This window comes from Arctopsyche grandis, chromosome 11 (assembly GCF_051622035.1).
Source record: "Arctopsyche grandis isolate Sample6627 chromosome 11, ASM5162203v2, whole genome shotgun sequence".
Taxonomy (NCBI): Eukaryota; Metazoa; Arthropoda; class Insecta; order Trichoptera; family Hydropsychidae; genus Arctopsyche; species Arctopsyche grandis.
The window spans coordinates 25439334-25453795 of NC_135365.1; the positions used below are offsets into that span (position 1 = coordinate 25439334).

Consider the following 14462-nt stretch of genomic DNA (forward strand, 5'->3'; position numbering starts at 1 on the left):
ATAATGGAAATCGAATCCGATAGCTTTTAAACTAACTATGCCAGGGCTGTGTGCGAGCGATGCACCGTGCAATGCGTACACGTGTGTGCACACTCCATGCGTCACACTGCACACGAGTGCAACACGCGCACACACGCTCACCGACGTCTTACGAGGAAGCGCAAGTTTACACACACACACACACACGTTCGAGAATTCTCGAAGACGTAGAAGACTTGCAGAGGGGGTTGGTGTTGGGAGGCGCAGTTGCATGTGTGCTCCAGGCGGAAAGGGGGGGGCTAACGTTCTACGTTATACGACGTGGGTGAGGGGTCGGCGGGGCGGGGGTGGGGGGAGATGTGCACTCTAGACTGCACTGAGTCTCCCTCCCACCACCCCCTCGGTACCACCCCGTCGAAGGCTGTGTTTGTGGGGGAAAGAAAGCAGTCCGCGGAAAATCCTCCATCGGGCGGCCGCCGGTTTAAACTTCAGTTTTTCTTGAAAAGTGCGGTCGTGTCGACATAACCTCCCCCGTACGGGATATAAATATAATAATAAAAAAAATTCAATAGAAATAATTTAAGTGTCGAGCGTGTACGGGGTGCGTATCGCCGCGCGCGTGCGATATACATACGTACATACATATTAAAAATTTATATATATATACATATAATAAAAGCGTTTTGATTAAATTTTTAATTTGTAATTATATTTGATTTGATTTGTATTCGGTTGCGTGTTTGAATGAGATGCTCCATAGTGAGTGGGGTGTTTGAAGTAAAGTTTCAATCTGTTGAAAGTTTCCCGCGTTTCTCTCATTCAACGTCGTCTAAACACTTTGCATTAAGCGTGGGGGTGGGTAACGACCACAGGCACACTGTCTGCCCCAAGTCGGGTTGGGGTTGTGTGCGGGAAAACTAATAGATTTTCCCCATCAGTGTGTGTGGGGTGGTGTGCGCCGTGCGAAGTGCAGTTTACGGGATGCGCTCCGAGGCGCATCCCCAACTCGGTGCAGGTTATGTTCTCGCGCGCCCGCTCGCTAATTGCGAAATTTCAACGTCAAAAGATCGCAAAACAGATCTGGATCGAATATAATATCAAAATAGACGATATAGAGCGCTTTTACGAAGATTTACAACACCGTCGAGCATAACCTTATATAGTGTTTCCTTTGTCTTGCACTTTCTTATGAACGACTTATATTGATATTTTTATAAAATTTATATATAATAAAAAAAATTAAATATATTTTAGATACAGTGACGCGTTTGTACGATGCTTATAGTAATACGGTCGTATAGAACGAAAATCATTTGTAATTTTAACCACTATTATAACCCTTGTCAATGTTCCTATATAAATAACAGTTCCAATACAATATGCCTTTAATAGTTTTTACTGAGTATTCGTAAGTTTTTATATTTATTTATATAATATTATAATAAAAATTTTAAATTAAACCCTCAACCAGTTTGTTGTCTTTTTTTATAATTCTAATTGGAAACTGGAAGAGGGTTAATTTTGGTGTGCCATTTCTGTTCAAACGTGTCAATTTGACTGCGCGTTGTATTTTGCTGTATATGGGTCAAAAATGTAGGTCAAAATGTCTGTCTAAAATTGAATTGCATTTTAAAATTATAGTTGAAATATAAATAAATTCCAGTTGGATTTAAATTTGATCATTAAAAATTGAAAAATATTTTCTTTGTATTTTATATATGTATGTACTTTGCGGAATATGCGGAAACGATCACTGTATCTATTATATATTAATTTAATATTAAATGTTTCAAGGAAATTATACATAAACGAATATGATAGCACATTTCTCAAACTATTTATGAATTTATAATTAATTATATACATATATAGTATTAAAATAGTGAAACCAAACGAAAGTTCCTAAAATACCTAAAGTAATATTAAGGCAAATATATTTTTATTTAAAAAAAAATTATTACAATACAATTCAAATTGTCGATGTTAATACCTACTTAATAAAAATATTTTAAATAACAAATTATATTGATAAATTTTATTTAAAACATATACAAATCGATTATAATAGAGTGCCAAACGGATTGCGCTTTCGATCGTTCCATGTCCGTTACGATATCGCCTATCGCTCAGATGCATTTTCATGATCGTCTCCAAGCCAAAGACGAGGAAAAATCAGAAAAGCCTTCGCAGAAGAGAATGAACCTTCAGATGGACATTCAACAGAGGACCAGCATGGAGGACGATCAGAACAGCTGCGGCACCAGCATATCCAATTCAATAGACAACTCCAACGACAGCGACTTAGAAAACGACCATCCGACTCTGGTGCCGTCGTCTCTGAACCACGAAGACATGAACACGAACGAGGAATCGATGGCTTCCATGTTCCAACCAGCTCAGGATATCGTCAAGAAGGAATTTCCGCTGGAATTCGGATTTTCTGGCAGCAAAACGAAAAAAGACAGCGAGGATCTGATCAGCAGCACGTTTCCCGGAACCAGCACTAGATCGCCGTTCCTTTTACCTGCTCAATTGTATAAGAATTTCTTCGCCAGTTTCGGAAAAAGAAAAAGAACAGGACCTGATGCTGAATGTCCTGCGGCTGGCTTTCAAGTCTATCCTAGAAATATGCTATTCTCGACCGGAAATAGACCCACCGGTGGACTGTTCTTCAACGGATCCGACGATGAAAACGGAGAAAGAGTCACTGATTCACCTGTCGATGAGGTACTTTATACATCGAAGATGCTGTGCAATTTTGCATTTAATTTAACTTTAATCATTTGATTACTTAGATTGAGATTGCCAGAATCGTTAAAGTTCTGCTTGATATGTACACTCCATTTAATATGGCCAAAAACTCTTGACCTAAGCCTTTCTGCATACAAATTTATAATTTAGTTCCATTAACATTTCAACGATTGCCATTTGGCAACCAAAGGGTTAAAAAGTTTACATATAAATCCAATCCATTTATTTGTTTGCCAAAAATTTCGGATTCAATTTAATTATAAGTACGTATATTATTTAATACGAACACATTATTCATTATTTTATTTAAGTTCATGCTTACGAAAAAAAAAATCTTACTAGAATCAGTGTCAATTCAAATTTGACGCTTGACTGACTGTTTGAATCGGATTCCAATTGGAATATTTACATAGTTGGTATTAGCATGTCTAATTAGCGTGTTTATTGTTTTTGCGTGTGTATTACTGACGTGCCAGTGATTTTTTTGGAATCGTTTATGCGTATTTAAAATATTTAATAAATAAAAAACGAAAGTCAAACTAGTTTATTGACTAAATAGTTCCTGGATATGTTTGCGCTTACGAGGCGCTTACGAAGAAAAAATACGATAATATTAAACGACGCGTACGAAAAAATTAAGTCATAAATTCGTATCGCAATTTCATAAATATAAAATCAAATTTGAATTAAATTATGAGCATGTTCATTTGCATAATTTACGTGCTTTAGTGTCAATACGGCACCGATAGAGGTCAGGCCTAGGTGTGAATTCGAATATTTTAATTCGTCTAAATTTCTAAAATTATATTAAAAAAATACATTTTATATTTTTTTCATCATGATATTATACATAAACCACTCTTTTGTTTCCTATTTAATTTAACAATTAGATAAAAAAAAATGATTACTAATTTCATTACATACGTACCTTCTCTGGAATTATATTTTTATTTTCATTTAATTTAATTTTGTATGTCCACTAATGTATATCTATTCATGTTGATAAATCTAACTAGGTTGATCCAATTTACCACTTATATTGAACCGATTACATACGTTAAAAAGCTTGCATTAAATCTGTTACTAACACACTTATACATAAATGTACATACATACATACATATATACTCAAAAAGCTTTTATTGAACCGGTCTTAAAATAATTGAGATTGAATCAGTAAATGTATTATTACACTTCTTAAAAATAAAACAAACCAAGAATTCTATAAATTAGTCGAACTTAAGCCTCATTATACTGTTTTTTTTTTTATTTATTTCAATAATTGCGCTTCATTATTTGTTTATAAATGATGTAAAATGAACGTAAATAAATCAAAAACAATAAATGTCAATCCTAAATCTTTGACAAATAAAATGACGTTTTTTTAAGGATTTTTTTTTAAATTTTATAAGCTTATAAGCACATCTCTAATATATTTGAATAATACGATAAATATCTTAAAGTGAACCATTGAAGCCATTCACAAGACTTGTCTAACAATTTGTCAATCATAGCGATTTTTAAAAATTAGTGACTTATCTTCCAACGTTACAACACAATACAAAGACGGGTGGTCTTAAATGTGTTTATGCAAATCTTTTAAGAATTTAAAGTATTATTTATTGATGGTCCAGCTGTATTTTAATAATTACACAATTTTTTTATTGTATGATATAACAAATAGGGATGATTTTTTTGTCAAATTGATTCCAAAATTGCATTTAAGCACATTTTTTTCTTCGAAAAATGTCTAGAGATTTATTGTAAGACATGTAAAGAATAAAGTAGAGATTTTTATCTCGAAAAATCTTTACATTTAAAGCAATATAAGCTCAATATACAGCCAACAGCATAGCTTGGTCGTTAAGCTTCTGCCTAACACCGAGAGGCGCCGGGTTCGATCCCATGAGCTTACCTCGATTGAAAATGTTTTTTCTGAGTATATCTGTAGTGCTGCTGGTAAGACCTGGATATTTGTGACTTCAGGTCAATCGTTTCCTATCAGAGTTTGCCATTTTTCTCTGATTTCATTGTTGAAACGGTTCCCGATTAAAAATTGGCTAAAATCCTTCCTACCTACTATGTCACCACTATTTGAGTATGATTAATGTACAATAAAATTTATGTAAAATTCATAGATGTCTATGAATTTTACATAAATTTATGTAAAATTATAGATAGCAAAATTCATAGATGTCATAAACGCAAGTTTTCAGTGTCTCGTAATTCAGCGATATGTATAGTAAAAATGCTGTTTGTAATTGGCCAAGAAGGTGCCTGTACGGATTGGGGTTTACCTGTACGGCCTTCCTGGTATAAAATGTAATAAAAAATTAAATAAATTAAATAAAATTAAAAGCATTCCAAAATAACACAACTTCAAATAGCTTTCTATATTTTTATATTATATCAAACTAGCTGAACCCCGGCATGCGTTGCAATGCCATAATAACGCAAGCAATTTCCGTTCCCGTTGCCGTTCCCGTACCCGTTCTCGTTCCCGTTCCCGTTCCCGTTCTCGTTCCCGTTCCCGTTCTCGTTCCCGTTCCCATTTGTCGTAAAAACACAGGTAGCGAACACATTTGAAATTAATGCGTTGCAATGACACTCTTTCCCGTTTTTCCCGTTTCCGTTCCCGTTTTTTTTTTCACAGTAATCTTCCCGGACATTCACACAATAAATCCTGAAAGTTTCATCGTAATCGGTTCAGTGGCTTAGCAGCCTATTCGAGACACACACACACACACACACACACACACACACACAGACATTCAATTATATATATATATATATATATATATATATATATATATATATAGATAATCATGCACACTTGCCTAACAGATTGCTCCAAAGCGACGAATGTGCTAAACAGATTATGAACAGAAGAAACAAATAAATGAATTACAGAAGAATAAAAAAATAGATGACATTGATTATTTTTCAATAATATTGTATTTATTATCTATATATTATTTATATGGGCGTTGGCGATTGCATTATTCTCCCTATCGTCTGGAATAAAAGTTATTATTATTATCATTAAAAATTCTTACAATAATAAAAATATAACAGCCAAGTCAACAGTTAACAATTAAAAAACATTTGTATAATGCCGTCGTCTATCACATGTACATATAAATATGATTTGTTTGGAGATGATATTTCATTCAATTATCGTCTTTTTAATACCCATCCCAAGTTATGCTCATATCATTCGATACCTTGAACTAAATGGAAAAATCTTTCTTGATTTTAGAAGTCTTCCGGCTCGTCGGCTTTCGTGTGGAGCGGAGGCGGTGGAGGAGGAGGAGGTGGTGGTGTTGGAGTCCAGGGTGGTGCAGCAGACTCCCAATCTCCAGGGTCTGATGTCCAGGGAGCACCCGGTCTACCTCCAGGTAATCATCACTATTTACCCGATACGTTTGCACAGACGAATTCTATTATTTTCCTTAACGATTCGTCCCATCTCAGGTTCTTCGGCGTCGGTGGTGGGCCAAAACCCCACCCAGGGTCTCGTTCACTGGATGTCTGTGATGGCAGAGCACATGGGTGCCAGTGGACACCACGATCCATCTGGAGTCGGAGTCCACTACGGCCTCCCGTGGAATGGAGGAGTCGAAGTAAGTCCCCATATTGTATGCATATGTATGTTCCACTTTTTCGTCGATCGATAAATGCCCCCACGCTTTGATTGGACTACCTGTTGCTCGTTTGTTTTTGTTCTGCAATGCTCCCGATGAGCGTTTGCTCGATTGCGATACAAGTTCTAATCCAATTTCAAGTCGTACTTTCAATTAAATTAAATGTGAAATGTTGAGAAGCGTCCGTGACGACGATACTACTGTATATACATATGTACATATGTACATACATATGTAGTGTTTGGATCGATGAACACGGTTCTTTTTCGCTGTCGTACATATTGTATTTAATTTTGTATGATGGTGTGTATGTGTCTACTTAATATATGTGTGTGTGTGTGTGTGATTTCTTTACATAAGGTGGATGAGGTTGTAATGCGCTGTTTACACTGATGAGTTTGCCAGTGTGTTGTATGAAATGTACGGCAAATATTTTCACATTCTGCTCTACAGTTTATAGTCGGTTTTATATATTTTAAATGAGTACAATTTTATTATGGGTGTAATATGTTTGTGTTTGTCTTTATTAATCTAAAAGTGAACTAATTATGTACACTTTACGATTCACGTCAAATTTGTTGTTTGATTGAACTTTTTTAAATACCGAACATTCTTATAAGAATTTATGAATTTGAAATGAATCAATTCCTAGTTTAAGGCATTTTTGGTTTAGTTTAATGCATATTTTCAAGTAGCGGAAGTAAATACAATTTTCAGTTCCAAGAACACTATTTCTGTTTGACTTAATTCACAAATTGTTATCACTTATTTTAATTCGATATGTCCAGAATCTCGGAAAAGAAGAATAAATGTACCATATGTATGTATATAGGCCACTGTTATTTTTAAATATTGTTGAACGCAAAACATTATGGGGGAATCCGGGGCATGACGTATGTATACACTAAGGGAAAATGTAACAAATTTTAATATCCATATCTCTTCTTTATTTATTCATCTATAATATTAAGTAAAAACATGATTATATTTTAAACAGTTTAAAAAAAATGGCAAAAGTACGTTTTCCCCGTTGTGCCCCAGGGTCGGGGCATATGGGCTATAATATCTATATAAAATTATAAAATAAGACAAAAAATAGTTCAAAAAGAATATTAAACTTAGTTTTTGGTAATTAGAAAAATATTTGCTTGTGAGTGATGATAAAATTTTCAAATATTTCTCGAAATGAAGAATAGTGGACTTATAGCTCTTTCAAATATGACGACTTATGTATATAATTTGATAAAAACAATCAATAAATAAATTTTTGGTGGATATTTTTTTTCTTATTAGTCTTAAATAAACCATTCAGTCTAATTATATACTTGTCTATTGTTCTTCTTTGATCAATTGGGTTCATCCATTATATACTCACAAATTGAATACAAAAGGTATAGACGTTCATTTTCCATTTCCGATTAAAATCTATATTGAAAAAAGTGAACCAATTGCCATTGAATGCGCTGAAATATGTCATTTAAGTCAAAGCTTATTTGTCAATCAAATGTAGTATTTAAAAAAATAAATGTCGCTGTTGAAGATAACTTTTTTGCGTGCTTAAATAATATAGAAAGTTACAAGTTTTTTGTGTGAATTAAAATTGGCGATAATTATTAATTCAAAAATGCTTTAAAATAAAAAATGCACCAAGTTCAACCGTTCGAAATTAATTTTGAAAGTCAAATATCCGTAAAATCATTGAAGGAAAGCAACGTTAGTACTTGAGTGGTTGAACTACACTTATTTGACATTCCGATATGTAAATTCAAACGACGATCGTTTTTCTCAAATTTATCACGGAATATACATTAAAAAAACTGCAACCGTTATAAGAACATATCCGAAAAAAGTCTCACAGTGCGAAACAAACGGGGCACCCTGCCATTTAAATATTGCGAAAAGGAGAGTCGGCGAGGATTAGGCAAATTTTTTTTCGCCGGTGATTAATTATACCGTGTGTGTGCGGCGAAGGGGTTAAAACACAATAATAAGATGCGCGAGTGTTCTTCGGAATAAATAAAAACCCTAATAATGCATTCTGTGAGAGAACTCACGGATGGAAGAAAAAATCCACACACACATAAAAAAAAATACCCCGCATTATTATGTAACGTTGAATATGTAAAAAATGTGTCTCTGCAAAATTCGTCCACACAGTCCATTATTTTACCCGATAATAGGGACAGAACTGGTTATGTATGCATATCATCACTCTTCTTCGCTCGTTTACCATAAAAGTGCATTCTTAATATTCATAGATGATTCAAGCGAGCGTGAATTACAGGGTATCTTCCTAATGTACGCACTGTGTAAAGATACGGATCGGTTTTGTTATACGAGTATTATATATTATTATAATGATGAGAAACAGAGTCGTTTTATTGCAAAATCATCGTCAAAACAAACCGTTGAATTATGATTCCAATAAATTTTACGCCGATTGAATTTTACTGGATAAAAATTTATATAGTTTTTTATATGTATGTTTTATAAACGTTCGACTATGAAATTGCATATGAAATTCGAACATACATATATTTTTTATTTATTTATTTATTGAATACTTTCCCATTCATCTGAACTTTTCTATGACCTTTTTGCTATATTTAAATTAAAATTTATTTAATTTTTACAATATAATAAAAACTAATACTGAATACACTATACATATGTATATTATCGGAATAAATTTATAATGACTATATTTTTATTGATAGATATGGCATAATTCTTTAAAACAACCAATCTTAAATTTAATTATCCGATATATTAAGTCATAAAATTCTAATTCCATCATCCATTTTTAAATCAAATTTTACGTAATCCAAATATGATTACAGATGTGTGGATATGAAGCTTTTAAATAAACAACAAACCAAATGATTAGTTTTTTTTTCAATAAATGGTCAGTAACTTAAGCGATAATCGTGTATACATAAAAAATGAACGGTCAGTAAACTGCTTATTGTTTAAAGTATTTTTTTACAAACAGAAAATAATCAAGCAGTCAGTGTCCAGTAATATAACCTACTGATCATCTATTTACTGACCAAATATGTAAATACAGGCCTTCTAAATATATGTTCCAACATGGGATTAAATTAAATACCTCCTAAATCTTCTAAATTGTATAATTCGAAACCGTATAGTATGATATTTAAAATTAATGTATTTAAGCTAATTTAAATTCATAACTGAATATTTGTATGATAAAATATTATTTCATTTAAAAAAATTCTTTAAAAGTATTTCTTTCATGAAAAAGTATTTTATGTTACAAAAAAGATTATTTTCAAGCCTGAAGCAAAAATATGAATGCTCAAAATGAACGTGATTAAATGAATAGAGGAAAATGTTTCGGCAAACATAAATATAATGTAAAAATAATATTATCAAAATAATGAAAGCAAAATCAATTCTTCAAACTTTTTACCTTTTTTAAATGAAATACTCGTATTCTTACGAACGATCTCTAAATATAAATATTCCTTTATAAACAATAGACAAAAAAAATACAGATGAGTTGATTTCGAGTGTGTTGTACGTGAAAGGAAATTAACTACCCTTATGTACAAAGTAAAGAATGAGCTGACGTTTTGCATAACTATAAGAACGGGGCAGGTTTGCGTGCGTTCAACCCCTTCGGCCACCATTGTTCCGTATGATTTTTTTCTTCTTAACTACCCTCGGGGTGTGCACACCGCGGTCCCCTCCAGGTACCCCTAGACAGGTACGATGGATATTTTTTTTATTTATTTTAAGCACGCATAAACAATGAAAATGATGGTCCGCTCGCATTGCCGGGGTATCACCTGTATGGAGATTTGCATATGCAATGTATGCGAATCGAGTCTCGAATAGACATTTAATGTAGGATAAAGGACTGCTTGTACACACGAATTATATACTTTTGTATGCAAGTGTGTGTGCTTTTGATTTTTTGTGTGAAACGAGTTTTTATATTTTATTCTACTTTTTATATACGACATTATATAAAACGTTGATTTTATATAGGGTTATCTTTGGAATTGAATTTTTCATTATTTTCAGAATATATGTATACATAAAAAAAACTCATTTTATATATATTTATGTTGTTATTGTTTATTTTACATTGATTTATCATTTTAAAAATAAATCATACCGATAAAAAATGATGAACTTTTAAATTTAGTTTGTGCTGGTATCGCCCAAAGAGAAATTATGTACCAAATTTATTAATACATAAATCAATGATCTTTTTATTGATTTATATAAATATTGAAAGTATAGTCAATCATAATGGTAGTCGGTTATTGCTTTATTGAAATATTATTCTCAGTAAAATAGTAAATGTATGATGAATTGAAAAAAAATTCTAATTTTTCATTTTATTCTAACCAAATAAAACCTTTTTAAAACATATCATGACCTTAAATAAAAAAACTCAATTTACTGTAAATTTTTTATATTTGGTTCAAAAAATACTTCTTTTAAATATATCTGAAGATATGTTTCAGTCATGCAAAATATTTATTCGTTAAATAAAAAAGTGATATTATAATAACGGTCATATGCAAAATCTTCAGTATTATTTTACTGCCTCTCATTACCCACTTTGAGACCCCTCTCATAAATTAAAAAAAGCGCACACTAACAATAAAAACTTGATTATTTTCGCACAGAAGAAGATACTGGTTCTTTTATTTCAACCGTCTCATATAAAATGGAAAGTACCCAAAAGAAAAAAAGAGTTCACGCATGTATGCGAACGGGGTAAAAAAATCACACACTCTCCGTGTGCCCCGAGGCTATTTATTTATTATTTTTTGCATATGATAAAACTACCCCCTTGCATCCTTAATTTTTTCCGCATTATCTTTATTAATTCTTTTTATTTTTTATTCTTGACGAGTCTCATTTATCATCTTCCACCCCTTTGTCCTCTCGGGTCAATGTTAATTTTTTAATATATGCAACATTCGAATCTATGAGAAAAAAACACTGTGAAAGGTGTGTCTCTCTACCTAGCAAAGATTGAACGAAAGGTTCTGCAAATGAGGGTCGCGGCACCCCTATTATACACCTTGAATGTTAAATTTAAATATTTACCATTTTATTTGGAACATTACCGTAAAAACAAATCAATCTTTTTATACTATATGTATACTAAATCCAAAATACCAAAAAAATATATTTTTATATAAACATAAAAGAAAAAAACCAGACTTTCTAACATTTTTGAGCCTCGAACCAAATTTGACTAAATAAGAAAAAGATTTTAAAAATATAAAATACTTAACCTATACACATTGTAAATCTAAGGTTTGGCTTTGAAAAAATATTGAAAAATCATCAAAAATATAGTTGATATTTTAAACAGACTGCACCTTAAGTCATCTTCAGACTAATTATTGTTTATTAATAATTATGTTTATTTCTGAAAAAATATCAAAGACATCGCTTGCATAATCCACTTTAAATCAGAGAATCTTATGTAATTTCGTATGTATTGTATCAAAAATATTACTTTGCTGAAAATATTTCATTCAAACCATATGTTCTCAGCCTTTGTTATATGTATTATAATTGTCAAAAGTGACCACTTATTGTTTCAAATTAAAACGTATGTTTATAAATATATACAAGCTCAAATTCGACCCACAGTTTGCGAATATCAGACTTGCATTTTACTTAGTCATTTCAAGCTAACTATTGTCTAATGCTCCATAGAATCAAACCCCTTTGCACGGAGAAGACAGTGGTAACCTTTTTTACATATTTAATTTTTTATCTTCATATAATAATAATGGGTGTGTGTGTGAGTGTACACTTTTTGTCTATAGACACGACTCATAATAGCGGAAGAAACCTAGGGGTAGTAGTAAAGGGTTATTTTTCGGCACCAGGTGCCACAATTTTCCCAGTAATTATAAACCAATTCAAGCATACGTATCTGCAGAGTGAGAATATAAGTTTAAAATTCAAATCCGTACAGGGAAACAAGGAAAAAGTGTACACTCATGATACGTATGCCTTTTTGTCCCTTGAGAATAGTCCTGAAGAAGGATTGTACCTATTATGTAAGACAAAACGAAATGCTTGCTAGGGGTAAGCTCTTTTTTTTATAGATAAAACATCGTTGAGTCGTATATGAAAGGAACAATCAAATGACAGTTGGTTCTTACTAAAAAAAATTATATGAATTTAATATACACGTTGATATCTTATTGTGCTTATTTTTTATAGACAGTATGTATTTAAGTTGATTAAAAAATACACATTCATTCTATCACTGAATCTGTGTATACAATACTTTCATATCCATTTTTGGTCTAGTTTTGCTGTTGTTAAATTTTTAATTTATATCATTATTAAAATTATAAAAGTACTTGTATATTGATATTTCCATTGAACACATCGTAAGAAAATATTGAATGCATTTTTAATTCGCAATGTTTATTTCATTGCCCAAATTTTTGTGTTAACTCAACTTATATCTACATATGTATGTAATTCGTTTCAAAATTTTAATCTTACTACAAAAGTCGAGTTGAGTCGAGTCTAAAACCATTTTATTTTCATACGAATATATTAAAATTTACATAAGTTCATATTAGTTTTCCGCTTAGTGAGAAAATGCATGTTCTGCCATAAGCGTCAAACTTAAATGTGTATTTATGATTTTCTCGCTAGGTTTCTGTATAAAAAAATTAAAAACGTACAAATAGCTTTTTCAGTGTATGCATGCTAGTATCTTGGCGAATTTCAAAAGACAAAACAATGTCCAAAAACGCTGAAAGTTTCGGTACGAATTGAATTTTTCATTGCGCAAAACTCGCACGAGTAATACATATCTGCTATACATATGTATAAGAGTACCTTGAAAGTTAAGTTAAGAACGAGGTCGACGCGTTGTCGGTCGCAGTTAATTTTAACCCTGCAAATGACAAAAGTGCCCAAATTTATACAAGATCGATGTGTAATATTTATCAAAGACGGCGTCAACCCTCGCCGTTTATTCAAATCACATCTCCTTACCCGAATTAATTCGAATTCTCCACACCCCATTTGACCGTGAGCACAGTTGGCTACCAGAAGATACGCGAATCGATCCGATATGGTAGGAAAAACCCCCGAATTTAATACTAAGCTCGTTGAAAAAATTAAAAAAAAATCAGTTTTGGTTAACGCGTAACGCGCCGGCTTTAGAGAACGCGGTTCGAATCTCGTTCGGGTCCATTTAACAGGTTCGTTTCCTCGTTTTCTTCTCACAACCATCCTCGGTTGAAGAACGTCTCAAGCGCCGGGTCTATTAGAGACAATCGACCGTCTATAATGACGGAGGTAAAAAGACTAAGCCTTTTTTGGCATAGATTAGATCTGATCAATTCCGCGATGCATTCCGACAATTGGAATTTAAATGCGCTTAAATTTTTTCATGTTATTATTTTAATGATGAGTCTTAACGGATTACTTCGCAGTTTTTCGTTGATGGACTTAACTTGTTGATTCATACATTGGGGTCAATCGATTTCATATTTGAAATATTTCACATCGTTAAAACTATTTTATATAACGATCAACTTAAAGCTATGTTGATATTCTAGTATTATTTCTTGGGTTGTTAAATTATTCAAAAGACATTATTAAGTTTCTAGGAGATGAAATTCTTGAATTCACCCGCTGTATTTAAATATTAAACCATTTAAGCTCTAGCTTAGGCTATTTTGTGGAAATGAAAATACTAGACTTGATGTTTTATAAAGCTTAATTTATTTTATAATTAACATCATTATCTTTGGAATTAACAATGTTATTTACGGGACTTCGTCCATTTTTAGCATAACTTTGACCAGGGAGGTCCCGTGGGCATTAGCAAGTAAGGCAGCGCCTAGGGGCGGCAAATTTTAAGAGGCGGCGAACCAAATACGATAATATATTAAAAATAATTGTAATTGTAAATCCGTTTATGCTTTTGAACCACCATCCTCAATCAATTTAAGTTAATGCACCTTAATTATGTACTTTTCATTAAAACATGGTATAAAATCTTTTTCAAAAAAAAAAAAATGTATGTATTTATATTATTATTTTGATTTTTGTTTC

The 14462-nt window shown here is 32.2% G+C and overlaps 1 protein-coding gene across 1 annotated transcript in view; it reads left to right on the forward strand.

Moving 5' to 3' along the window:
• The window catches only part of LOC143918768 (zinc finger protein rotund-like), a 306511-nt gene that overhangs the window by 47856 nt on the left and 244193 nt on the right, over positions 1-14462 (forward strand). Inside the window, exons 2-3 of the mRNA XM_077440818.1 lie at positions 5990-6065; positions 6205-6353. Coding sequence (XP_077296944.1) covers positions 5990-6065; positions 6205-6353 — 225 coding nt within the window. The remainder of the gene's footprint in view (positions 1-5989; positions 6066-6204; positions 6354-14462) is intronic.